Source organism: Phalangium opilio, unplaced genomic scaffold (genome assembly GCF_054372755.1).
Source record: "Phalangium opilio isolate 3A_F unplaced genomic scaffold, DU_Popi_V2 ptg000075l_1, whole genome shotgun sequence".
Taxonomy (NCBI): Eukaryota; Metazoa; Arthropoda; class Arachnida; order Opiliones; family Phalangiidae; genus Phalangium; species Phalangium opilio.
Window position 1 is genome coordinate 2,386,168 of NW_028324184.1, and position 26,774 is coordinate 2,412,941.

Below are 26,774 nucleotides of genomic sequence, written 5' to 3' on the forward strand. Positions count from 1 at the left end.
AGAAATGGAATTTGCGTGGTCACGTGATGCGCGTAACCAAGTTAATTAGGTGCGCGTGCACGAAGCTCCCATCGGAGAGACCGAAACCAGAGAGCTCTAAGAACATGCAGTTGAAGACTCGCAGACCCTATATCCATTTATACTTTATTCCACCATCCCTTGTTAAACATTATGCATTTCAAAAATCCCTGTTAAAAACTTTAATGTTAAGAAAATAAAAATTTCAATTGTGGAATGGTTATATAAATTCAAAATGGAAATTTTAAATTAACGTTGTAACTAACTTAATAGGTTTCCTTGAAAAAATCGTGAGTTTCATCAAGTTTGCTTTAAATATCAAATTTATGCAAAATACAAATTTGGTTTGAAACCTGTGAAACCTTTGATATTATGGTATAAAAGTAGTCGCTAAATTATGAACGTAAATAACTTATTAGGTTTCCTTGAAAAAACCATGAGTTTCATCGAGTTTGCTTGTTTTATACTTTTATGCAAAATACAAATTTGGTTTGAAACCTATGAAACCCTTGATATTATGGTATAAAATTAATCGCTAAATTATGAACGTAAGTAACTTATTAGGTTTCCTTGAAAAAACCACGAGTTTCATCAAGTTTGCATGTAATATAATATTTATGCAAAATACAAATTTGGTTTGAAACCTGTGAAACCCTTGATATAATAGTTTAAAACTATTCTCTAAATTATGAGGGTAAATAACTCTATGAGTTTCCTTGAAAAAACCATGAGTTTCGTCGAGTTTGCATGTTTTATACTTTTTATGCAAAATACAAATTTGGTTTGAAACCTGTGAAACCCTTGATATTACGGTGTAAAATTAATCGCTAAATTATGAGGGTAAATAACTCCATGGGTTTCCTTGAAAAAACCATGAGTTTAGTCAGGGATAGATAGACTTTTTTAAGACGGAATGGGTAACAGGGTTATTCGGGTGCGCGTCCTAGTCCACGACCCCCTTACCCGTGACGGGGGGGGTATGAAAGAAGAGGCGGGTCTTATTTTCATTATGGCGTTGTATGTATATCCGGGTCAAATAAACGTCGTCTGGATTGGGCTCCGATTGTAATTTTTGAAAGAACATTGTTTAAAAATGGAAGTAACACAAGACATAGGGCTTGAAATCAAAACACATTTTGAAATACGATTTATTTCTCTTTGATGAAGTTGTAGTGATGCTTTAAAAGCCTTCATAGATATTACAACACGAACAGGTTTTAACAAAACACTAAGCTCACAAAACTCCTGGCCATTCACTAAGCCTTGGTTAACTTCATCAAATTCGCTTACAAAATTATGAGGATAGTAGACATGATTGGCTTTAGAAAGAATTAGCGAACACTTTTCACCCTTTACAGATGTACTCCAAATCCAAAACACCGGCAATAAATTCCCTACCTCTTAATTGCTATTAAAAACAATTCCCGAATAATTTCCGTGCCCTTGCTTTTAGACAGCTTCATTTTGAACCCCTGTAAAGATGCTTTTCTGTACAACCATAGCCCACTCGATCACGCGCATCACGACGTAAGCTGCTCGCGCTATATAGCGCGAGCAGCGCAGCGTCCGGGAGCGCGGATCGAGTGGGCTCTGGTACAACGCAAGAGGGGTCGTAGTCATAGCGACAGATGTAAACAGGAATTACGTATTATTGGCCCTCCTTGTCAGCAACGTCACCAATACGTAGTTTTAGTGAGCCAATAAGAAAATTTAATTTTTTGGTTACGTGTTGAAGGAAGGGGCTATGTACTCGTCTATGAGTCGGACTGAAGTAAATATTAACCGTTGGGAATTCCGTCTTAAAAAAGTCTATCTATCCCTGGTTTAGTCGAGTTTGCATGTTTCATATTTTTTATGCAAAATTCAAATTTGGTTTGAAACCTGTGAAACCCTTAATATTATGGTGTAAAATTAATCGCTACATTATGAGCGTAAATAACTCAATAGGTTTCCTTGAAGAAACCATGAGTTTCATCGAGTTTGCATGTTATATAATATTTATGCAAAATACAAATTTGGTTTGAAACCTGTGAAACCCTTGATATTATGGTATAAAATTTTGAGCGTAAATTACTTAGTAGGTTTCCTTGAAAAAACCATGAGTTTCATCGAGTTTGCTTGTTTTATACTTTTTATGCAAAATACAAATTTGGTTTGAAACCTGTGAAACCCTTGATATTATGGTTTAAAACTATTCCCTAAATTATGAGCGTAAATAACTTAATAGGTTTCCTTGTAAAACCCATGAGTTTCATCGAGTTTTCTGTAGCTTTAGGCAAATTAGTATTCTTGTGGCAAACTTTTGAAATTAGCGGCATTATGCATGGGGAGGTTAGCTGGAGAATTTTATGCAAATTAGTATATTGGCGGCAAACTATTGAAAATACTGGCTTTATGCAAGAAAAAGTTTGGAGAATTTATGCAAATTAGTATATTGGCGGCAAACTATTGAAAATACTGGCTTTATGCAAGAAAAAGTTTGGAGAATTTATGCAAATTAGTATTTTGGAAGCAAACCTTTGAAAATGGCGGCCCTATGCAAAAAAATTGGTTTGCTGGAAACTTATGCAAATTAGTAGCGTCCGCCTCGTTGCGGGCGTACTGCACTGCTGTGCTCCCTTACTTATACCATCGTCTGCTACCATGACTGCTACACAATTTAAACCGAAATTGGTCCCAACTCCAAACGTCTAACCTAAAGAGGTTTTGAATTTTCGGATTAAATTTTATTATTCTGTAACTTGTAGCCTTTCTATCTTCTCTCTCAATTTTTTTGGCAACACAGGAGGATTGATTTTTGTAAAGGATTTGTTGTTTGTTTTCGATAAAATAGCTCTGGTTTGAAAAGTTATGTCTTTAGAGTCAGACATTTCCGAAATGAGTTTAATAAGTCTTCAAAGGGTGGCGCTTAAAGAGGTACTTGAGAAATTATTGGACTATCCGTGGTTTGCACAGAAATTTGAAATTTTAAAAAAACTGGACTTTGTTTATAGGAAATGGAGGAGAATGATTGCAACTGTGATCACTTAAGCAAAGATGATCAAATAAAGCAACTAAAAGCCAAGGTGAGTTTCAAAGCCTACAGGCTGCATTTTGGCCAGTACAGCATGAGCCATCCAATCTAGTATCCCTTTAAAGAGAGTCTCAGCTGTGACCCTCTTTGCTGTGATTGTGGTTTAGTATAAAACAAGACGGCCCAAGGGCTCGTAATAGTAGCCACATCGTACGAGTGAATAGCCCCTCTATACCCTACCCTAATGAGTGAATAACCCCTCTATAACTTACCCTAATGATACTCTAAACAGTGATAAAATTATAACCGTATAAATGCTGTAATTCTAATATTCTGGCCTAAACGTTCCAGTCAAACATAACATAGATGGCGATAGCTACCGAACGAGAACGAAACACATGAGGAGCGCGGAAGGAAACGGGGAAAATCGTTATCTATTTAATAAGCACATAAATAACAAGAAAATAAATATAAAAAATAAATATAAAAACCCCAAACATACAAATTCAGAAGTATTTTACTTTTGGTTAATTTTGACTCTAATGTTTTCATGTTAGTAATTTACTAACTAGTAGTTCAATAAAAATAAAAAAAAAATCCAATTTTAATAAAAAAAAAATCAACAACCCTGGCCCTTGAGGACGATTTCTGATTGGTTCCTGCCTTTGGCTACATAAAATTGCTGTGTAGAAGGTCAATCAGCGTGCTAGGAGAGCCACAGGAGCTGAAATTTGCTTTAAAGTATAAATCGCAATAGAAACACCTTAAGTAAACCAATGTTTATTTGTGGGTGATTAGAAAAACCATAAGCCTATCACCATAGGAGAAACACATCCCTCGACCATATTAAAGGGGCTAACCGGCGCTGTTGGGGTGAAGTCCGCCCTTAGTTCAGGGGGAAAACACCCAGCTCTTTCGTCATAAGGAATGGCGCCACCGTCGCGGTGGCAGTAGCGCCGCCAGGATTATTTCTCGCGTAGGCACAGCATGATCTACAGGCCCCCCTCCCTTTTGTTTTGAAAATTTATCATGCTTAATTTTTTAATGTATTTCAGGATTTTGAGGAATATCTCCAGATTTAACGACTAGATTTCAGTATTTCCTTTTTTTGTGTGATTATTAAGAGTACGAAGTTTTTGGCAACCGTGTCCTTGCGACCCTTCTTATAAATTTAGTCAATAATTACACTGTCTTGAAGTCTCTTATCAGGGATTATCTTTCGTTTCCGTGAAGCACCTAAAAAGTTACTCTAGTGTAATCTTGGTGTGTTTAGACTTTAGAGTTGGAAAATTTTATTCCTCTCGCCGACGCATGCGCCTACCGTTTTTAGGTTGGGAGGGGAATTTCCAACTCGTGTCCTTTCTAGTTTCTATACAAGAGAGGTGTAACCTGGGGGTCAACGGTCAACACTTTAGCGGGGGGATCTTGTTCTTTAGAATATAAAGAAAACGGGTTTTGAAAATGCTCTCTTGTACATTACAAAAGCATAGTTTAGCGAATAGGTGTGAGATGTTGTGTTAGATTTTTACAGATTGAAATATAAACTATGAAAGTACATAAAGTAATTAAACGCTGTTAAAGTAAGAAATAAAATTTTATTTGAAGGCCTCTATAGGCACGTTTTTAAAAATTTGGAGGCCCCTCAAGTAGGCCAAATTTTCCAACGTAGGCACGTGCCTACCCGTGCCTACTGCTGGCGGCGCGACTGCGCGGTGGGTGGGTAAGCAATATGCTAACCATTAGTTTGACCCCCCCCCCTCACCCCAACAGCTCCGGCCAGCCCCTTTAAAGGGCACCACAAGAGCCTTGTGGAGCTCTATGCCTACACACACCAACTGAAGCCTTGCTTATAGTTCTTGCAAAGCTATCGCGCCCTCTGTTGGCGCCCTTGACGAAAAAACCCCTTCTGATCCCCCCTTAGTTCACGTCATTGTTGTTTTCTTTCTGGGCACTTTAAAAGACATTCTGCGTAGAAGGAAGTCCTATTTTGTAATGCAGCCTATTTTTTCAGTGTAATGGTTTAATATCAAACGTGAAAAAAGAGAGAATGAGAACTTTGTTTACGATAAATGAGAAACTGGATGAAATTGAAAGGCTCAATGGGGTCATTAATGAGTTGGAAAGTAAAATCAAGGACCTGATGGTTTGTGACATTCTTCATTTTCATGTCGATGTGAAAGAGAATCAGGTTAAAAGTATTAGTTCAATTATTGTTATTTGTTTATAACTTAGGAGGAAAGTGAAAGAGCCAACATTGAATGTGTGAAATTAGAACCTGTTGAAAATGATTTAGGACTGAATGAACAGGAATTATCTCATCCTGTTCTGATAAATCAACAAACGGAAGAACAAATACAAAGGTATTTAAAGCAAAAAAACCAATGAGAACTTCTCCACGAGGGCGGATCTAAAACTAGGACTGTTCACGAGCTCGAGCCAACAAAACACTTTGGAGGCTTGTTTAATTAACGAGCGAGCTTTTTTAAGGTCGAGCCGAGCCGATAGGCATCGAGCCACTTTGACTCGCGAGCTTAGTCACTGAAATAGTGCTTTCTTTTTAGTCCTTCTTTCCACCAATAGCGTTCCGTTGTATTTTTACAAGAAATAGAGCGGGAAAATTTGCTCTCTCTCTCGCCTCTAACCGTCAGCACCGTCACACTTAACCGACGACATGGGATAGCATTTAGAGTCGTTCTCTAGTCTTATGTTGGTAGTAGCAATTTTTGTTAAACATATATATGTTAACCGAGCTAGAGCCGAGCCAAGACCCAGCTCGGCTCGTGAACAGTCCTATCTAAAACTAGCCTTTGCTAAGCTTGGCGGGCCAGTCATCTCTACCTCTCGTCCATGGGAGCATCTTGTGTCATTTGTTTAAACTAAACCATAGCCAAGTCTCGGCTATGGTTAAGTTCAAGCTCAAGTACAATTTTTTATTTGACTGACTAATTCGCGTCCATAAAACTTGATTCGTTAAGCCTTGCCATGATAATCGTGAATAAAATCAGAAGTATATAATACTTCTCTTCGAGAGAAGTATACCATAAAGCGGGGTAAGTGTAACTAGTGCTGTGCGAGTACTCGATCGAGTATCGAGCCGAGTACTCGACTTGATACTCTATAAGAGATTTTCTGAGACTCGAAAAAGTTTCGAGTATCAAACCAATGCTCGAACCTGCTTTTGGAAGGCCTTTAACTCTGAAAATAGGATGTAGTAGCAAAAGCGGATTATGCTTCACACATTAAGTACGTAAGTCCCATTTTTCCATAGCTTTGGCCATGGATTTCATGACATTCCCGAAGTAAAACTAAGCAGACGAAAAAAAAATTTTTTTAACCAATCATTAGCCCCTAACCGTAGATAACCGCTTTAATGCCAGACCAATCGGCGACGGTTATTACTATTTTCTTGCATGGGACCTCGACCCGACCTCGCCGTCGACATAACCGGAAAACTCGGAAGGCAAAATACCGTAATCGTTCGTTAGTCGTTATATTATATTCAACGTTTTAAAGCTCAAGTTTCGAAAATTTTGAGTCATTTAATTAAGTCTTCAACTAAATATTATAAGATTTTTTTAATTTCAACAGAAAAATAGCTCTGCGAATAATAGTAGACTCGAAAACTACCCTAAATTAAGCCTTGGCTAGGTATCAGCGGTATCCCGATTTCCGAGCCGCCGGCGGCTGAGCTCGCCGTAGCCGCGGGAATAGAAAACATTCCTCGTAAAAAACAGATACACGGCGTCTTAAAAATCCAAGAAAAAGCTACCCAGATTGATAAGATCTTCGTGCCTTACTCCCAAATAATCTTTCGTATTGTGAATAGTTTTAACTAAAGAATATTTCAGACACTACTCTATGTTTATAGTAGTACCCTAATTTCAACAGAAAAATAGCTCTGTGAATAAAATTAGACACGAAAACTACACTAAGCCTTGGCTAGATATCAGCGGCTGAGGCCGAGTGGCGCATCTCGAGTCGCCGGCGGCCGGGCTTGCCGTAACGGCAACAACAGAAAAAATACCTCGTTAAAAAACAGATGCACGGCGTCTTGAATAGTCCAAGAAAAAGCTACCCAGTTTTATAACATTTTAACGCCTTACTCCCAAATAGAGTCCGACGCCGCCGATAGTACGCCGGCGCGCCGCCACATTTCTAGTTTTTAACCCCGCCGCCGCCGTACGTACTTTTAAACAGCGCGCCGCCCCGCCGCGACGCCGAAATATCACCGGCGTACGCCGACGTGCCAACCCCGTCTTGCCGACTGTCGACTTGTTAACTCTCAAACCTAGGGCTTCTCCTCTCGTCTATCTACAATCACATGCTCCATGGTTTAAACTTCGATTGCTTTCAGGCTTTGAGCCTGGAATAAAACTATACTTTTGTCCCGTACTGAGCACTCCCGGTCCGTCCCGGAGTTTCGTCTTCCGCCCAACGCGCTGGATCAGACTATGAAGCAGACGATTCTAGTAACTAGTTTTAGTTTGTGTGTACAGACGCGTTGACCGGCGTTGAATGGAAATTTGGAAATCATGACTGATAATACGGATTGTTTTGTTAAAGAACTTGAAAATGGACGTAAATTTAGAATTTCCCTTAATAGGAAAAGGAACGCCTCGAATTGTAGTCAGGCGTGGTTTTATTTTGGTGAACTTCAACGTGACAATAACAATGTTTTTGAAAGTGTTGATGCCAATAATGTGTACTGTATGAAGTGTCTCAGCGAAAGCAAGATTACAAGGTTTTTACTCTATTTTCTGATATTGAGTTTTAATGTATACTGTGAAAAGCACGAAATGTATAATCTTAACTTTTTAAGTTCTAAACATTAAACAAATTTCTGCACTTTTTAATGTATTATCTTAGATATGGAAATAGCAGTACTGGAAATCTTATAAGGCACCTCAAGGACAATCATAATATTGAAATAGCCATGGTTAACGAAAATAAGAAATTCGATAAAATAACTGCCTTTTTCGGGAAGTCCACACAGTCATCTCAATCTCAGTGCAAGTCTAAGTCGAACAAAAAATTTGAATTAATTCGACAGATCACCACGTGGTTTTCAAGGGATTTAATTCCCTTCAATAAAGTATCAACTGACGCGATGCAGGAGTTCTGTAGATTTTATGGCATTATACAACAGGATGAAAGCATGCCAAGTGACAGAACTTTGGCCCAATCTGGTTTGAATGACATGTACCAGTATACTATGAACATTGTAAAGAATATCCTCAAGCATACTCCAGACGTCCTGGCAATTACATTTGATTGCTGGACAGACAATTACAAAAGGATCTCCTATATTACCTATACACTTCATTGGATTGATCAGCAAAGTTGGAAAAACAAGTCTATCTCTTTAGGGACCTCGCATTTTCCCCATCCTCACACAGGAGAGGAGATTAAGAAAAACTTTCAGGAACTTGTAAAGTTTTATGATCTTGATAACAAGACATTGATTGCAGTAACAGATTGCGGAAGCAATGTTGTTAAAGCGTGTCGACTTCTACAACTAACAAGGCTCCCCTGTGTTGCTCACGGGCTCCATAACTTAGTCACGGTGGATCTACTGAAGTCGAGGGACCCAAAAAAAGAAAAAGATCCCGAATTTGCTCGATTAAGAAACAAAATAAATGATCTTTTGAAGAAAATGAGAGATACTCATACGAAGCTCATCTACAAGCAAGACCACCTTAAGGCTGAATCTCAAGCTGCCATCAGTGTCAAAATGCTTGAACTGCTTGAAAAACATGAAAACATAGGTGATCTCTATTTAATAAATAATAAATAAATCTACATTTAATTTAACAAAATTGAACGAACTTGGTTTTTAACTGAACAGAAGAGGAGCTGAATGCGGAGTTAATGACATTTTCTAGTGGAAATGGAAACAATACCGAAACTGAGTGTAGTTCAACTTCAACGCCTCCGGCTGCTGAGTGTAATTCTACGGAATTTCACTCTTTAAAACGAGATGTCAGTACGCGATGGAATTCAATATTAACTATGGTAGCTAGTTTTGTGGAAAATGCAGGTGCATATTTTGACATATCCAAAATTTTCGCTATTTCTATTAATATATTAAAAGTATAATGTTTCTCTTAAGACATTTTCAAAAGATTTCTTGAAAAAGAAGAAAGATACGACTTGATAATGAATGGCGAAAATTTGGAAATGGCGAAAGAATTGCTAAAGTTGTTAGAACTTTTTCGAAAGGCTACAGAGGTTTTGAGTGGTAGTAAATACCCTACCCTAAATATGGTACTGCTTTTCAAAAGTGAAATTGAAACTAAGTAAAATGCCTCAATTTTTGATATTCTCTCATTCTGAAAAACTGAAAAGGCACATTTATTTCAGGTTGATTCAAAACGAGGAAGACATGGCCTCCTCACCTTTGGTCATACAAGCTAGCAAAACTTTACTTAAATATTTAGAAAAGAGAATTCCATTGAGTGACGAGAATATTTGCGCTAGTTTGTTGGACCCAGGATTGATAAACTTGTCACAGATTTCAAAAATACTAGAAGACAAGGAAGAAACAAAAGCTCAATTTTTAAAAAGAATGCTGTTGAAGTACAAGTGCATATGTAGCACTTCAGAATTAGAACCAGATACATCGAGGGAAAGAGGACTAATGCTAAACACACCGCTCATCAATTTAACAGACGTATTTTTTGTTTTAATTTATTAAAACGTATTTATATTCTTGAATTGTTTTAAATAAACTTAAAGGGTCAAGCTGGCGCTGCTTTCACCGCAAAGAAAGAGCAAGACGTTTCATGGAAAAGAACTCGAAGTGGCCTCATTAAAAAACACATCCAGCTTAGAGCAGTTAACAATATTGACAATGAAATTAAAAAATATTTAGAAACATTAGAAGACGTTGAAGACCCAAACGAATGGTGGAAAGAACATATGGTTATATTTCCCACCTTGGCAAAACTAGCTCGGTATTTACTTTGCATTCCAGCTACCAGTGCACCCTCAGAGAGAGCTTTTTCTCAGGCAGGGTGTTTAGTCAATGCCAAAAGGAGCAATATTAATCCATCAAAAGCTCATAAAATTCTTTTTATCCACGATAACTACAATGAGATTAAAGAGTTTTCAAAAGAGCAATGAGCATTACCACGAAGATTGTGATAATTTGTGATAATAATTTTGTCAAGTCATTTTTGGAAAAAGTGGAAATTACTAGTCAATAAAGTTATTTTTTTCAAAAATATTATATATTCGTAAATACATTTAAATTTTGTATAAGGGGCTAAAAGACACTAATATGAAATTCTTAAAGGCCGAAAACTTACAGACTTAAGCTTGAAATCTAAATATCGAACACGGTTGTGAACATGGACTAATCTTGTGAACAACGCCACTTCACAACTGAGAAGTACATACGACATTAATCACTCGTTCTGAACTTACACGCCTCTAACGCCGCCGCCGCCAATAAAATTGTATGCAACGCCGCCGCCGGTTAATAGAACGGCGCGCCGGCGGCGCGCCGCCGCCAATATGTCTAAACTGTACAAACGCCGCCGCCGACAACTTTTTCGCGGCGTCGGACTCTACTCCCAAATAATCTTTGGTATTGTGAATAGTTTCATCTAAAGAATATTTTAGACACCCTACTCAATCTTTATAGTAGTTTTCGAATTTAGGTACGTGGTAAATCGGTTCTTTAGGCGGAAGGATCGGATGGATCCGAAGGAGCCGCGTTACTGAACTATTTCCCTCCGCGTAAGGGAAGGTTCTTTCCTAGGAGCTTAGAGAATATCGTGTAGCTCCCCCAGGCACATATTACGTACTTCATGTGTAAAGCCTAATCGGCTTCTGGTAGTAGCTATAAAAATCTACTAGAAAGTCACACTTATTGGTTAACAGACGCGAGTTTAGTGTCTATTGGGCAGTTTAGATCATAAGAGCAGTGTAACGTAGTAGGGTAGTTGCTCCTAGCTGGTTCAATAGTGGAAGTAAAAGTAATAAAATACGGTTAATAATAGCGTTGACTATTGTAATTATATTTTTATTTTATTAATTTATAATTTTTTTTTTAAGTTCAGCTTAGTAATTTTCGTTTGGGACTTTGCGCGAAGTATAACAATGGCTAGTGACTAAAGTCAAGAAGATATTGATGAGGAATTAGTTTGTTAAATTTAAAGGGAAGAAGACTAATGGTGTCTGGGAATTGTTTTAAAGGGGGAGGTGCAGAAAATTAAATTTAATTGAAACCTATTTTTTTGGGTGAGGAATGATGTAAAACGTGCTCATACAAAATTTCACTTAAAAATATTCAGTCGTTTTTTCACAATAAGAATTACAAAACACCGTTTTTACACCAAAAATTCCCGGTGAAATTCAAATTTTCAATTTAGGGGCGTGGCTTAAAACTATTTCTGGCGCGTAGAAAAGCCGCCGCGCAGAGCTGTGCTAATTAGCTGACTACTAATTGAATTATAATTAGCAATTAGGTAAATATTTATGAACTAATTAATTAGCCAGTTAGCAATTAGACATAGAAACCAATTAAATTCAATTAGAAATTAGAAATTTATTTATCAAACTAATTAATTAGAATTACTAATTTCTAATTAATTACTTGTCTAATTAAGGAAAAAAAGAAACCATAAGTAAAGATAAAAGTTTAAAAGTGCCCATGGATTTAGTACTTTGGTAATGCAAAGTTTAATGTTTTAATGCCATTGAAAAACGGGTACGGAAGCCGTGAATTATTCTCGAACAATGAGACAGGCTTCGAGCCTTCCGTCATGTTAAAATTTGTCTCATTTCTTCATTTTCTTGCCACAGTTCCTATAATGGACTCTGAGTAGTAAATCCATGGGCACTGCTTTGAATTCGAGTAGGAAAAACCGGGAAAAACAGTCGAAATTTCGAAATGAGACAGTTATGATTTACGAAATTTTCTACTAGTACCAAAAACGGATTTATGGGATAAGAACGTCGGATCGTAGCTTTAGCCTCTAGTACCATCCTCGCATACTTTATTGAGAAACTTCGTCTGCTTATATTTTGACTCCACCCACAAATTCGATCTCTAGAAGTAGCTATATAGTGGGTGGAGTCAAAATATAAGCAGACGAAGTTTCTCAATAAAGTATGCGAGGATGAGTAGTGAATTCGTTAACTCCGACGTTCTTATCCCATAAATCCGTTTTTGCTAGTACTAGTATTCTCTCATGTTTTGAGGAGCTGAAATATTTAGAGTAGCACTAAGGCTTCCTCATCGATATAATAAGGCCGTTTTTCATATTCAAATAGATGAATCAAGAGTTAATTCCTCGATTTTTAGTTTTTACTAAATTAAAAGATTAATTGAAAATCCAATTGGCTAATTAGTTAATCTTAAATCTAATTAAATTTTAATTAGATAATTACTTTTCCTATTCATACTAATTAATTAGAATTACTTCTCAATTAGCACTAAGGTAATTAAAATTCAATTACCATTTTCAATTAGTAAATGTTGCTAATTAATTAGAAATTCAATTAGCTAACTAATTAATTAGCACAGCTCAGGAAAAGCCTATGTTTCGCCCACTCGAGTCTGAGCGCGCTTCGCACCCGTGACCCGTCAACGCCCTGTCGCCCTCTATAGTCACGCGCTCAAGGCAGTAAGCGCGGGAAATCGGAACGAGAATCTCCAATGTCTCTAATCGCTGGCGCGTGGGGGGGGGCTCTATTTAAAATGGAGCCCCCCCCCCCCCCAGAAATTTGTCAGACTTTAAATTTTGCCTATTTTGGTTTTTGCAATTTTGCGACTATAAAGTGTATTCTGAATGTACTAAAAGTATATATTTTCTTGGATAATCTTTTCTGCTCTACCTTTTAGGCACAAAATCTCAGTTTTTTTGATTTTACTGCTTGTCACACTTTAAGTAGTTGTCGATGATCAAAATTACACTAAATGTCTATTATTAGAGCGATAAATTAACAGAAAGTGCTGAAATACTGAAAAACCAATTCCCAATTACTCGATAAATACTAGAAACAAATTTTCCAACTACTCGATACTCTATTCGAGTACTCGAGACTCGGCTCGATACTCGTTAAGGGAAAATTTCAATACTCGAGGCTCGACTCGAAACCAAAAATTCGAGGCTCGCACAGCCCTAAGTATAACGTCATTCTTCCCAACATCAGAACATTTGGAGCAAGTTTACTAAACTGAATCACATACGTGATAAATAGTTCCATCATCATTGCTCTATTAGCGCTTAACTGTTTGCCAAAGCGCGCTGATGGATTTTTGTCCCACGTCTAGGCGAGGTTTGTGGGTTGTTTGCTGGGGATTTAGTGTCAAAGAGTTATAGAATTCACCTTACGGTGCGATGCCCATCTTAAGTTTGATGAGCAGGAGAGCAAACAAAAAGGGTGAGCCTGTGAAGAATGACGTTACATAACTAAAGCATAAAGAGGATACTGAGTGTCATCCTTCTTCTATTATCCCCTTCTGATAAAATGTATTAATCTTTTATTACTGTTGCTATATCAGTTTTGACGTTTTTTATTTGCGTAGTTCGCTAAGTATACCAGCTGAGATACCCAGCAACATTTACCAAAGTCTGCTTAAAGTGGAAGCCACGGACCTCGAGCAATTTGGTTTAGGTATGGTGTCACATTATCGTAATTCTGACACGCAATCTGATGTAGTTCCAGTTTAATAAAACTATTAGGGTTATTTTTTCGTTTTAATCATTAAGGTTCATTGGTAAAAGCTGAAGGTGCTTGCAATGTCCAAGGCACGCTGACTGAAGAAGATATTAAGGGAGAATCACCTGATTGTGACGTGGAGGTTGGCAAAGCGAACACCATAACTAAAACTACCTCGAATGCGGGTCTTGGAACGCGAATTATGAAACTATGTATTTCTAAACTAAGATACAGTGACTGTGTTCCTTATTTACCAAACCTTGAGGGCGAAAGACAGTTGGAAATGTCTCCTGTCCCAACGACAGATTCGCCTCTCGAGAAAAATCTTAAAATTCACAATTCTTATCCTAAATCACGAATTTCTTCGACAAAGAGAGGAAATGAGAGTAAAGCAACTCGATCCAAGAAATTGCGTCTTGAAAAACGTTGGGAATTGTCGTCGCTTGACGCAAATATGGAAAGCAATTCTCTAGAAGAAGCTCCAGAGAAGAATCTTAACGATAACCAATCCAAAATGAACTTGACCGATTCAAGAAAAACTGATAATAGACAAAATCAAGCTATGAAACTGTACTTGCCAAGCGATTTACCAAGAGTGCCGATTGAAGTTGAAGATAATACTTCAGTGTCCAGCTCTGATGCATCCGAAAGAAGCTCGTCAAATAATTCCGAAAGTAATACAACTTCTGCCAGTTCGGAAATTGGTAAGTCATTTTACGCTTAGCAACGATTTTCGGGACTGGAACATAAAACTCAAAAATAGTCAAAATTGCCCCAATTACAATGAAAACCTCACCAAAAACAGAGCATGTTTCAAAATTTTGCAGTGGTTCCCCTAACAGGTTTTTTAATCCGATCGTTTCTAACCCTCATTTCTTCTGTCTTCCCTGGGATTTTTCAACCTAACCTTAACATTTTAAAGTTTCCAAAAATTTTGTCTCATTTAAATTAATACGTTTTTAGCTTTATAAGTTTTTTTTTTCTTTTCAATTTAAACGGGAAGTTGTTCCTGCGAATAATATTAAACTTAATACTTGATTACCTAAATTCAGCGGTTGAGCCTGAGCTCCGTGACCACCGGGCGAGAAAAAATTCCCTTTTAAAAATACAGGTACCCGGCCATCCTTGGTGTCTTAAAGAGCCCAAGCAAACGTTGTTCAGATTGATAAGACCTTAGTTCTTGACTCCCAATGGTCTTTGAAATTGTGAATAATTTCATCTAAAGAACATTTTTGAGACCCTGCTCCGTCTTTATAGCAGTTCTCGAATTTATGCAAGTGGTCAATCGGTTCTTAAGGTAGTGCCGAAGGAACCGCGGCACTGAATAATTGTCCTTCGCGTGTTAGGTTCTATACGAGGCGTTTCGTGTAACTAGCCTAGGCCCAAGATGCTTACTTTTCGTGTGAAGCCTTACCGCTTTTGGTCTTACTGATAATAAAATATGAAACGATTTATTATTGAAAATGTAATGGATACAATTTGTAAATTATCGAAAATTACTTTGTATGGGAAACAAGGGTTTGAAAGAGAAAATGGTGTTAAGGTAAACATCCTTGAGATTTGGGTAGAGCCTTTCGGCAAAATAATGTTATTGTCGTTGCAAACTATCCAAGACGTTTTCTTCTGACTTGATCGTTGCAATAAGTAAATCACGATTTTGTCACACACACCGCTTTACGCTGAGTGACAGACGTGGCCATCATATCCTTAAATTATGATGATATCCGACTCTTTCAAAATTTTGCACTTTACATAACATCATATTCAGTTCATAAGGGTAACGCCAGGGCCAAATGTATCCCGCACAGTCGTGAGTTAATTTGGAGTTACGTGTTAACGAATTGCAGTTACTTGCATTTTAACTCCGTCACCTAGAAACAAAAAGAAGAGAGGACAGATTGACGCCTTTCAATAACGGCAGTCATATTATTTTCCCTTCCAAAAGGATATTTATATTGCAATAGACTAAAACCTTATAATATTTTCTTAATAATTAACAACCATTAGTTTCCACTTCCTGACGGGTAAAATCTTCGGAGACAGTCGTCTCTTTTCGGAGCGGTATTAATTTTGTTGTCCGAACTTGTTTTCTTTAACTTTGCGTCATTTTAGTACTCGGCATGACCGATTTTATCAAGTGCTATTGAACAGTACAATGTGTTTGGTTCAAATTGTGAGAAATTTCAGTTTGTTTGCTTTCTGAAGGAAAATCCGAGAAGCATCGTTCAACTCTGCAAATATTCTCCTGAATATAAAAGTCATCTTGAACGTCACATAACAAATGGTACCGCAGAAAAACGCTTCATACGTGATCATTGTGACTATACTAGCTCTGAGAACGGTTCTTTGATCAGACATGAACATGATTTAACTGCTCTGAGTAGTTACTACTGTTTTGCGTAATAAAATCCGAATATATTTTTTTCTTCTTCCAAAAATCTCGAATGTGGGAGACACGGACTCCCTGCCGGAAAATCAGTATGATAAGCTTTTGAACCTAATTCCGCTAGATGAAAACTAATCTTGGGCCAAAAGCCGCTAATCGATGCTCACTTTCAGTCGTTGTGGTTGTAACATGTGTTGGACAAAACGTTCACACTTTTTATGTTATTTTTAAGATTCTACATACTTTGAACTGTAGCACTAAACGGCCTTTCATCCTTTTGAATAATGAAACAAACCCTTAAAATACCCCTTTTTCCCAAGGGTCTTCACTCTTCTCTTATCATCGCTGGTGCTTATTTCGAGCAAAAATACTTTGACAATAGAGAGGGGGTGCCAGAACGAAATAAATTGGCAACTTGTCTTAATGCAGCGTCACCTAGCATTTGATTCCCTCAAAATCAGCTGAAAGTTAAAAGTACAACCTTTCAGATTTCGAGCGAAGGTTTCTTCTCGCCATTTAAGTTAATCTCCATCCCCTTTTTGTTGATATGCTCGTTTATTCATCAGGAAACGCCTATGAACAACACTGTTTCAACACGCCTTTTTTTCTGTAATACCGCGTTTTCGTACGCATTACCTTTTTCATGAAGTTCAATTGAATATTATTGTATTTTTGGTAATAAATTGTAAATGATGTTTGTGGTTTCTATGTTTGCTATGGGAAAATTGAAGAAGAAACGTACAAGGGGCTCAAATATTCAACTGAATATAAAAGAGGCCTACAACGTCGCGTATGAAACGGTAACGAAGAAAAACTCTTCAACTGTGATCAGTGTGAATATTCCATCTCGCAGAGCTGTCTTTTGAACGTCCATCTGCACATTCACCATGGTGAAAAACCCTTCAAATGTGATCAGTGATTATGCCAGCACAATGAAGAAACGTTTGATCATGCATCGACGCATTCACAGCGGTGAAAAACCCAAGTGTGATCAATGTGAATATGCCTGCTCGCGCATTCACCGTGGTTAAGAACCCTTCAAATGTGATCAGTCTGATTATGCCACCACGCACAAGAGTAGTTTAATAATACATCAACGCGATCAAAGTGGTGAAAAACCCTTCAAATGTGATCAGTGCGACTAGGGTAGTAATCGTATGAGTAATTTGATCATACACAAACGCAATCACAATCGTATTCACAGTGACGAAAAACCCTTCAAATGTGATCAGTGTGACTATGACAGCACAATGAAGAAGCATTTGATCTGTCATCAACGCATTCACGGTGGCGAAAAAACCTTCAAATGTGATCAATGTGACTTTGGATGCACTCAGAAGAGTAGTTTGATTGCACATAAACACATTCATAGCGATGATAAGTCCTCCATAGGTACACATCGGGCAGTTTAACAAAGTTTCCTTAGATAATGTAATGTGCAATGCACATTATTGTTTAATTACAATTGTCTCTGCTAAGATTTAACGGTTCGGGCTGGATTGAAAGTAAAATGCACACGAGCTAAACATTTAAAGGCATAAAGCAGACTGTACGTTGTCTCTAAATAGTGACTCTGACGATTCTATAAGTTTAATTAATCGAATCAGGGGAAAGCTTCCATCCCCCCTCCCTGATCGAACCCGGTGACATCACTGCAAATATATTCAACAGTCAGAATTGTGCACCTCCTAGGTTCACGTGGGATATCATTCAAACAAATAATATAGAATGTGTTTTATAAGCATATTTTTATTACCTTTCAAGATCAAGTTTTTCGAGACCGCTGTTTCGACTCGCACATGGATAAATTTCTGTTTCTAAACTCGTTTTCTTTGATAATACATTCAAAGTGTGATTAGTGTGACTATGCTAGTACCCGTAACAGTACTTTAATCGCACATCAAGGTATTCATAGCGGTGACAAACCCTTCAAATGTCATCAGTGTGATTTTCCAGCACATTGAAGAATAATTTGATCAAACACCGACGCATTCATAGTGGCGAAAGACCATTCAAATGTGATCAGTGTGATTATGTCAGCCCGCAAAAGAATATTTTGATTAGACATCAACGCAACAATCACAATATATATAACATTGAGTATAACCCTTTATTTAACTATAATTAACAATATTTGATATAACAAATGGTATATCAGTAATAATATCTTCGCTATTAAAGAAGAACGCCTAATTGAATTACTGTGAGGTCGTAGATCTTGGTAGCTCAGTTGGTTAGAGCGTGGGACGGTAACCCAGAGGTCGTTGTCATCTTTTCACCTCGGGGTGGTACACGTAATAACATCGTCCGCAACCGGGAATTAGATTGGCAGAGTTAACACTGTTTAGGGATGCACCGATATGGGTACAGCCGATATATCGGCCGGCCGATATATCGGAAATGCGTGGCCGATATATCGGCCGATATTATCGGCCCATAAAAAAATAATATTTCTCCATGAATATAGTTTCCAAGAGAAGAATCAGCATTATTTAGGACCCTTTACGTTTTTACTTCATTTTATTAGAGATATGTGTCACCTCTCTTTGTTTAATGTGGTACCTCTACATATTTTAGCCTTAACCCCCTAACTTAAAAATGGTATGGCCAATCCTTGCTTGGTTTTTAGTAAAATTGCAGCTCCTTTCTTTGTTCAACAAGAAGTAGCGTAATAAGCAAACTTGTGGACCACAAGTGAAAAGTTCAAACAGTACATAAGTGACACCAAAAGCATTAGAGGGCCTCAGTGTTGATTTCGATTGTTTGTGGGAGGTGTGGGAAACTAGAGAAATTACTTTCTCATAGTCGTAAACAACGGAATAAAACTGAGATTGTCTATCCTTTTCCTATTGGATTCCCCTCGCTGGTGTGTTCTTTCTTGTCGTGTTTTTGCTTCGAATCGCATTGATGTATTAGTTTAAAAAGACTTTACGAAAACTCTCACTATGGCGAGTGCTATATGGAAATATTTTTCGAAAACTGTCGATGTATCGAAATCGAAATGTAATTCATGTGATCAGCTTGTTTCCAGAGGCGGACTGACTGCAAAATCTGCTACTACTTCAAATATGATTTCGCATTTGAAATTACACCATAAAGAGGAGCATTCCAAATTTTTAGAAGAAACTCAAAAGTTGGCCCAAGTAACCAACCGTAAGTAACCAACCGTAAGCAACCAAATCTTCACGCTGCAGCATCATGTTCTTCCCAACTCACACCAAGTGAAGCAATTGAAAGAAAAAGAACGTTTGATCCTGATCATCCTCGCGCTAAAGAAATTACGAAATTAATTTCAGAGTTTATTGCCACAGATTATCAACCGTTTTCTGTGGTTGAAAACATCGGCTTTCGGAAGTTGATTTCAATTTGGAACCACGATATAACTTGCCATCTCGGCGATATTTTAGAGATACAGCACATCCACAACTGATGCAAACAGTGGAACAAAAAGTAAGAAACCTGCTGGAAGAAATAACCATGCTAAGTTGTACTTCCGATTTGTGGACATCAAACGCCAACAATGAGGCTTTTATAAGCTTGACGGCACATTTCATCGGTCCTGATTTTGTCAAAAATGATGTAGTGTTGGCGGTGAAACATGCACCTGGCCAGCACACATCTGCATTCATAAGCGAATTGTTCAACTCAATTTTTGCACACTGGAACATCACAGATACGAAAATTCACGCTGTTGTAACTGATAATGGTAGTAACATAGTTCGAGCCGTAAAAGATAGCTCTTTCCACCATCTTCCCTGTATGGCGCATTCCTTACAATTGGTAGTTCAAAAGGGCGTATTAGTTCAAAGGAGTGTTTCTGACCTATTGGCCATGGGCAGAAAGTTAGTCGGCCACTTTAAACATTCGCAACTGGCTTGTAACCGCCTAAAACAAATTCAATCGGATTCGGGAGTGGTTCAGCACGCGCTTATTCAAGATGTTCCTACCAGGTGGAACAGCAGTTTTTATATGCTAGAAAGATGTCTAGAACAAAAAGAGGCGTTGACAACCTACTGCACCGAAAACAAGCTTAAATGTTTCAGTCCATATCAGTGGTCGTTAATCGAAAAAATTGTTAAATTACTGCAACCTTTCGAAGAATTAACAAGAACTGTGTCTCAGAAAGACGTTACCGCTTCTGTGAACATTCCAGCGATATACTCTTTGGCGAAATTTTTGTCAAGTGACGATAACAACTTTAGCGGCGTTCTGACTATGAAATCTGAACTTTTGCAAAAACTCAACGAGCGATTTGTTTCTTTAGAATCAAACAAAATTTGTGTGATTGCTACTATTCTTGATCCGAGGTTCAAGGACAAAGTTTTCAGAAGGCAAGAAAGTGCTACCATTGGCAAAGAGTGGTTGAAGGAATTGGTCGAAAACGAGAAAAAAACTGATATGGAAGCCCCATTGTCCGAACCTACGCCGGCGAAGACGAAGAAAACTTCCGGTTTATGGAGCTTCTTAGAAGACATCGCTTCAAAGACCACAAATGACCCCGAGCCTCAGAACCCAGAAGTTCATGAATTAGCCAAATATTTCAATGAACCTCTCGTTCCTAATAATGTTTGTGTTTTCGAATGGTGGCGCGCGAATAAAGAACGCTTTCCAATTCTGGCCAGCCTCGCTAAAATATATCTGTCGGCACCTCCATCCAGTGTTGAAAGCGAAAGATTATTTAGTACAACTGGAAAAATACTTACAAAATTAAGAAACCGACTAAAACCAAACATTGTGGAGAACCTTGCATTTTTAAAGGGAAATGTTAAATTGTGGGAATAAATAAATTTTGTGTTATTTGTTTCAATTAATATTCATTGAGTACCTTATTTCTTGTCAAGTTTCTACCGGAAATACACGTTTACATTAAGCCGATATTGGCCGATATATCGGTGCATCCCTAGCCGATATTGGCCGATACCGATATGAAAAAGATAGGCCGATATATCGGCCGATATATCGGTAACCGATATATCGGTGCATCCCTAACACTGTTAACTAAAAATTCAATTTGAATTGTATTTTTACCACAATAATTGATTAATATGTTTTCACTTTGAATCTTAATTTGCTTCTTCTATAACTTAATCGTTGTCATCACTTCTTGTGCTAGTTGGTTTCAGCAGAAACAGGAGACTGCAAAATTATCGCTAAGCTTAACTTTACCGTTGAATTCATGCTTGTGTTTTTTCACTACTTTGTAGGTGTTATCATGCACCTACGGAGGTTTAATGGCAGAATATTGCTCTTCATATTGTCACGTGTATTTTATTAGACCTTTATTATGGGAAAGTTTGCATTCAGTTTTACGCAAATTTCTAATGTGGGATGAAGTTTGATATTTGAATCAGAAGATTAGTTTGGTCACACATCAACGCATTCACAGTGGTGAAAAACCCTTCAAATGTGATCAGTGTGATTATGGCAGCAAGCAGAAGTTTCATTTGATCAGACATCAACTCATTCACAGTGGTGAAAACCCCTTCAAATGTGATCAGTGAGACTATGAATTCACGCGGAAGAGTAATTTGATCAGACATCAACGTTATAATCACATGGACTATTTAAGTGGATTGTATTTAAGCATACTTAGCATTTTAGAACTTTTAAAGAACCATTTCAAAATGTGTTAATTGCGCAACGTGGTTTCATTTTCGTTTCGCACATTACTGTTTTTGACAACTGCAGTAGATACTCACTAAGAAAAGTTTTCGTTCGTTGAAAAATTGTAAAAACTAAAAACCTACCGTTACGGAATAGTCACCGGAAAGGCTACATGGTTTTATAAAATTGTGGAATGTAACAAGCCTGACGTCATACGATGTTTGTGTTATTTATTTATAAAACCATCACGACAATATTTAATATAACCCTTTTAAACTGTAATTATCAATATTTAATATAACAAATGGTATATCAGTAATGATATCTTCGCTATTTAAGAATGACATTTTTAGCACAATAATTGATTAATATTTTATGGCTTCTTTCGTTTGTTTAACTTCGTCATCACTTCTAGTGCTAGTTCGTTGCAGCAGAAACAGGAGAGACTGCAAAATTGTCGCTAAGCTTAACTTTACCGTTGAATTCATGCTTGTGTTTTTTCAATACTTCGTAGGTGTTATCATGCACCTACGGAGGTTTAATGGCAGAATATGCCTGTTCATATTGTCATGTATATTTTATTATACGTTTATTATGGGAAAGTTTGTATTCTTCAGTTTTACGCAAATTTCTAATGTGGGATGAAGTTTGATATTTGAATCATATATACATATATATTTGAGAAAGTTGTTTGTTTGTTCTTTATGACATACCAAGAATTTATTTACTATAAGAATGCCTAAAAAGGCGTCCGGTGCGCGCGTGATAGTCGACAATCCCCCTCATGGGTGGGGGAGGCTGGAAACGGAGGCGGGGCTTAATATTTTCTCTTACTCTATGTTTTCCACCATCCATCTCTTTTACCTTTTCGTTAAGCCTTGGTTTGGTTTTTGGAACTCACGAAATCATAAGTATAGTACACTTGATTCGATTAAGAAACATCATAGAACTAACGATTTTCACGTAGAGACACGTATTCAAAATCCATTAAGATAGGTTCAAAACCTTTAACTAACTTGTTAATGGCAATTAAAAACCATTCGCGTACCGTTTCAGCACCGCTGGCAGCCTCCATTTTTTGTTTACTTTTCTCGAGGTTTTTTTTCTCTATTCGGAATACGTCAATCGCGTGTGTATGACATATCCCCACGGGATCCAATAGGAAAGCGCAGAGCAATGACGGACATGAAAGGGGTGGGGCTTATTTGTCCACTAACACCGGCGTAAGAGTAGAAGCGTAAAATCTCGCTACTTAGGCATTCTTATAGTAAATAAATTCTTGGACATACACAGTCACAATTAGTTAATTTCCAAATTACACCAAGCTGCAGGGTTGATATCAGTAACACCACAAGTAGAATAATATTACACCAAGTTCCTATGTAAGATTTTTTGCCGTAGCCTCTGTGTCTGAAAGTTCTGACGTTAAGCTTTTTAAAGTTTCCAACGGAGCTCGCGTGAATGGAGAGATAAAATTTCTGAAATATCGGCCACGACCGAGAACGAACTTTTGAAGCAGCGCTCCACAGCGGTGGAGAGTGAAGTAAAACAGGCGGGGCTAATTTTTTTTATCTGAGTAAGTTCAAGCATGGAGGGTTCATCCACGGTGTTTACGTTTTTTATGGCAACGGCGTATCGTGCGGAGTGCTAAGGGGGGTGGAATTTTTTTAGTGAGAGCCAGCTTTCCGCGGCTGATGTTAGTTGGCGCCGAGAAAAAATGTTAGGAAAGAAAAACTTTGGGTGTTCAACCACCATTTACTCTACAGTAGATACATTAGGCCTAGCCTTGGGATATCATTTTTTAGGAACATTCGAGATGAGACGTTCGTTAGAGAGAACCTGACACACAATACCCTCATTCCTAAGCTGGAAAGCTAGGTCCTTGGTGTTAGATTATTCACCTTGTGGTAACACCAGGAACTCAAAAATCTTCCACGTTCCCAACGAGTATATTAGGTTTTGGAAACCGCTGTTTCGACTCGGACATGGATTATTTTTGTTCACGAACTTATTTCTTTGTCTTTCTGTCATTCTAAGCCTAAGCATAACCTGTTTTATTAATTGCTTTTGAACAAACAATGTTTTTGAAGCGTGTTGTATGATATCATTTGAGGTTTAAATTTATTTCTTTTCTGTAGGAAAATCCAAGAAAAAATGTTCAACTCGATACAAATATTCACCTAAATATGAATGGGATCTTGAACTTGACATTCGAAAGGATACCAAAGAAAAACTCTTCAAATGTGATCAGTGTGATTATGCAAGTACGTGGAAGAGTGATTTTATCACACATGAACGCATCCACTGTAGTGAAAAACCCTTCAAATGTGATCAGTGTGACAATGCGTACTCGTGGAAGAATAATTTGATCGCTCATCAACGCATTCACAGTGGTGAAAGACCATTCAAATGTGATCAGTGTGACTATGCATGTACGTGGAAGAATGTTTTGATCATACACAAGCGCATTCACAGTGGTGAAAAACCCTTCAAATGTGGTCAGTGTGACTATGCCTGTACGCAGAAGGATAATTTGATCAAACATGAACGCATTCATAGCGGTGAAAAACCCTTCAAATGCGATCAGTGTGAATATGCGTGCACGCAGAAGAATAAATTGATCAGACATCAACTCATTCACAGTGGTGAAAAACGCTTCAAATGTGATCAGTGTGATTATGCAAGTACGCGGAAGAGTGATTTGATCCCACATGAACGCATCCACAGTGGTGAAAAACCCTTCAAATGTGATCAGTGTAACTATGCAAGTGCGCGGAAGAATGTTTTGAACATACACAAACGCATTCACAGTAGTGAAAAACCCTTCAAATGTAATCAGTGTGACAATGCGTACACGCAGAAGAATGGTTTGTTCAGACATCAACGCATTCACAGTGGTGAAAAACCCTTCAAATGTAATCAGTGTGACAATGCGTACACGCAGAAGAATAATTTGATCGCTCATCAACGCATTCACAGTGGTGAAAAACCTTTCAAATGTAATCAGTGTGATTACTCTTGCACACGGAAAGATGTTTTGTTCAGGCATCAACGCATTCACAGTGGTGAAAAACCCTTCAAATGTGATCAGTGTGAGTATGCGTGCATGCAGAAGAAAGATTTGATCAATCATCAACGCACTCACAGTGGTGAAAAACCCTTCAAATGTGATCAGTGTGATTATGGCAGCGCATATAAGAGTCATTTAATCCGACATCAACGTAGAAATCACTAGGAATAATAAAATGGATTATAGTTAAGACTACTTAGCAAACTTGGAAAGAATATTTAATAAATGTATTGTATTACAAAATGTTTTCATTTTCTGAATAAATATTACTGTTCTTCACAATTGTATTAGGTAATTCATATAGACAGGGTTGCCCGTTAAGATATTTGGTTAGTTCCGGCCGCCATTTTAATATACTGCGGTATATTTAAAGCACACAACCATAGAGCCTGTATGGTTGTGTGCTATAAATATACCGCAGTATATTAAAATGGCGGCCGGAACTAACCAAATATCTTAACGGGCAACGCCGAACCTTTTTATCCACATCGTATGATGAACATATACGATGTGGGTCTTTGTTTGACCTGGCCTGTTGTCATTCTCGTAGTAGTAGTAGTAGTGTCAAGAGTAGCGCCTTTGGTAGTGTAAAATGTTTCGTTCGTTATTGAAGGGAGAGTGAATGGGAGAGAATTGTGGTGAGGTCATATTTTTCGTTCGTGTATTTTAAAATGATGGGGATTATAATAGTAAGTTTAAACATTGCATTTTATTATACTAGTAAGGTTAAGCATTTTGTATTGTGTTTTATTTTTGCTTGATATATTTAAAGCGAGAGAGAGGATGATGGTATTGCCTTATTTTATATGGAAGGTTTAATACTCCCTTTAGGATACCCGTCATCCGTCGACAATAAATAAGGGTTTCACGCTTTCAATCCCGCTCCCCTATTTCAAAATTCAAAGAAATGGAGGGAGTTTTCAGGGCCGGATTAAAAGGGGGGCTGAGAGGCACTGGCCAATTGAGTTCCCCATCCACCCATACTAAAATCTTGGGGATCGAGTAAATAGGGGCCAATTAATCGAGGAAAGTGTTCACAAACATACCTAACTCCATAGGAATAGCATTCACCCAGCTTTGGAGGCTCATAACTGTGGTTCTACTATTAAGACAAACAGCGGCCGAGTAATTAAGTAAAACCAGAAGGGAATTCCCTTCTGGTAAAACGTTCACAAACACTCCTCCCTCCACAGGAATAGCATTCACCCAACTTTGGAGGCTCATAACTCTGGTTCTACTAGAGATACGGGGGTGTCCTTTGACTATTTTATAGTCCTGTTTGCCCCCCATACAACCATACTAAAAACTTGGGGATCGATTAAAGAAGGGCCAAGAAATTGAGGAAAATATTCACAAACATACCCCGCTCCATAGGAATAGCATTACACCCAACTTTGTACGTTTTAGTCAGGGCCGGATTAAAGAGGGGGCGAGGGGGTAATGGCCCACGGGTGCAACGGTGGTTGGGGGCACATTGATTTAATCTATTCTCCCCTTAGCAACATTTGCTGTTCCTTTTTTAAGCTTTTTGCCCATAGCAAAAGCTTTATACGGAGACCCCTGGAAGCAGGCAGGCAGGCTAGCTGGCAGGACGGCTGGCTGTTTCGCGTTCGCGTACATTTTCGTAAATCTAAATTACGCGGCAGAGCTCGCCGGAATTTGATTCTCCACCGCACTGGCGACATCTATACCAAATTCGATCATAATTTCGACGAGAAAATGCGGTCGTTCGGAGGTAGCGGGACTCGAACTTACGAGTGAATGACGACGCCGGTGTGGGATGCGGATACTCAACGTCTGCGCCACTACGGATTGTTGTTAAGCTATCGATATTTTTCCTATACTTTTCCACGCCTTTGCTTATTAGAAGCGGGAATCGTTGACGTTGCCGGTGTGAATACCCCTTATTTCGGGTTTTGTTAAAGACAATATCACACTGCAAAAAGCGTTAATATGTCTTGGGGCATTTCTTGTTCGACTTAGGCCGGGGCGCACATTATCTCGGCCCCTGG

General features: G+C 38.1%; 1 protein-coding gene across 1 annotated transcript; it reads left to right on the forward strand.

Moving 5' to 3' along the window:
• The first annotated feature begins 1,850 nt into the window (after positions 1–1,850).
• On the forward strand, positions 1,851–25,044 carry LOC149658774 (uncharacterized). Its single transcript, XM_089844391.1, has 7 exons — positions 1,851–2,934; positions 3,012–3,083; positions 5,043–5,174; positions 5,264–5,391; positions 13,569–13,657; positions 13,753–14,406; positions 23,831–25,044. The coding sequence occupies exons 1-7, from the start codon at positions 2,869–2,871 to the stop codon at positions 24,925–24,927; spliced, it is 2,238 nt and encodes a 745-aa protein (XP_089700517.1). The 5' UTR covers positions 1,851–2,868; the 3' UTR covers positions 24,928–25,044.
• Positions 25,045–26,774: the final 1,730 nt, after the last annotated feature.

Bases quoted from the DNA above. Each gene is read 5' to 3' on its own strand.
- LOC149658774 (XM_089844391.1), top strand. From the start codon at position 2,869: ATGTCTTTAGAGTCAGACATTTCCGAAATGAGTTTAATAAGTCTTCAA. The intron at 2,935-3,011 runs GTACTTGAGAAA...CTTTGTTTATAG, and splicing joins AAAGGGTGGCGCTTAAAGAG to GAAATGGAGGAGAATGATTG. The intron at 5,392-13,568 runs GTATTTAAAGCA...TTATTTGCGTAG, and splicing joins ACGGAAGAACAAATACAAAG to TTCGCTAAGTATACCAGCTG.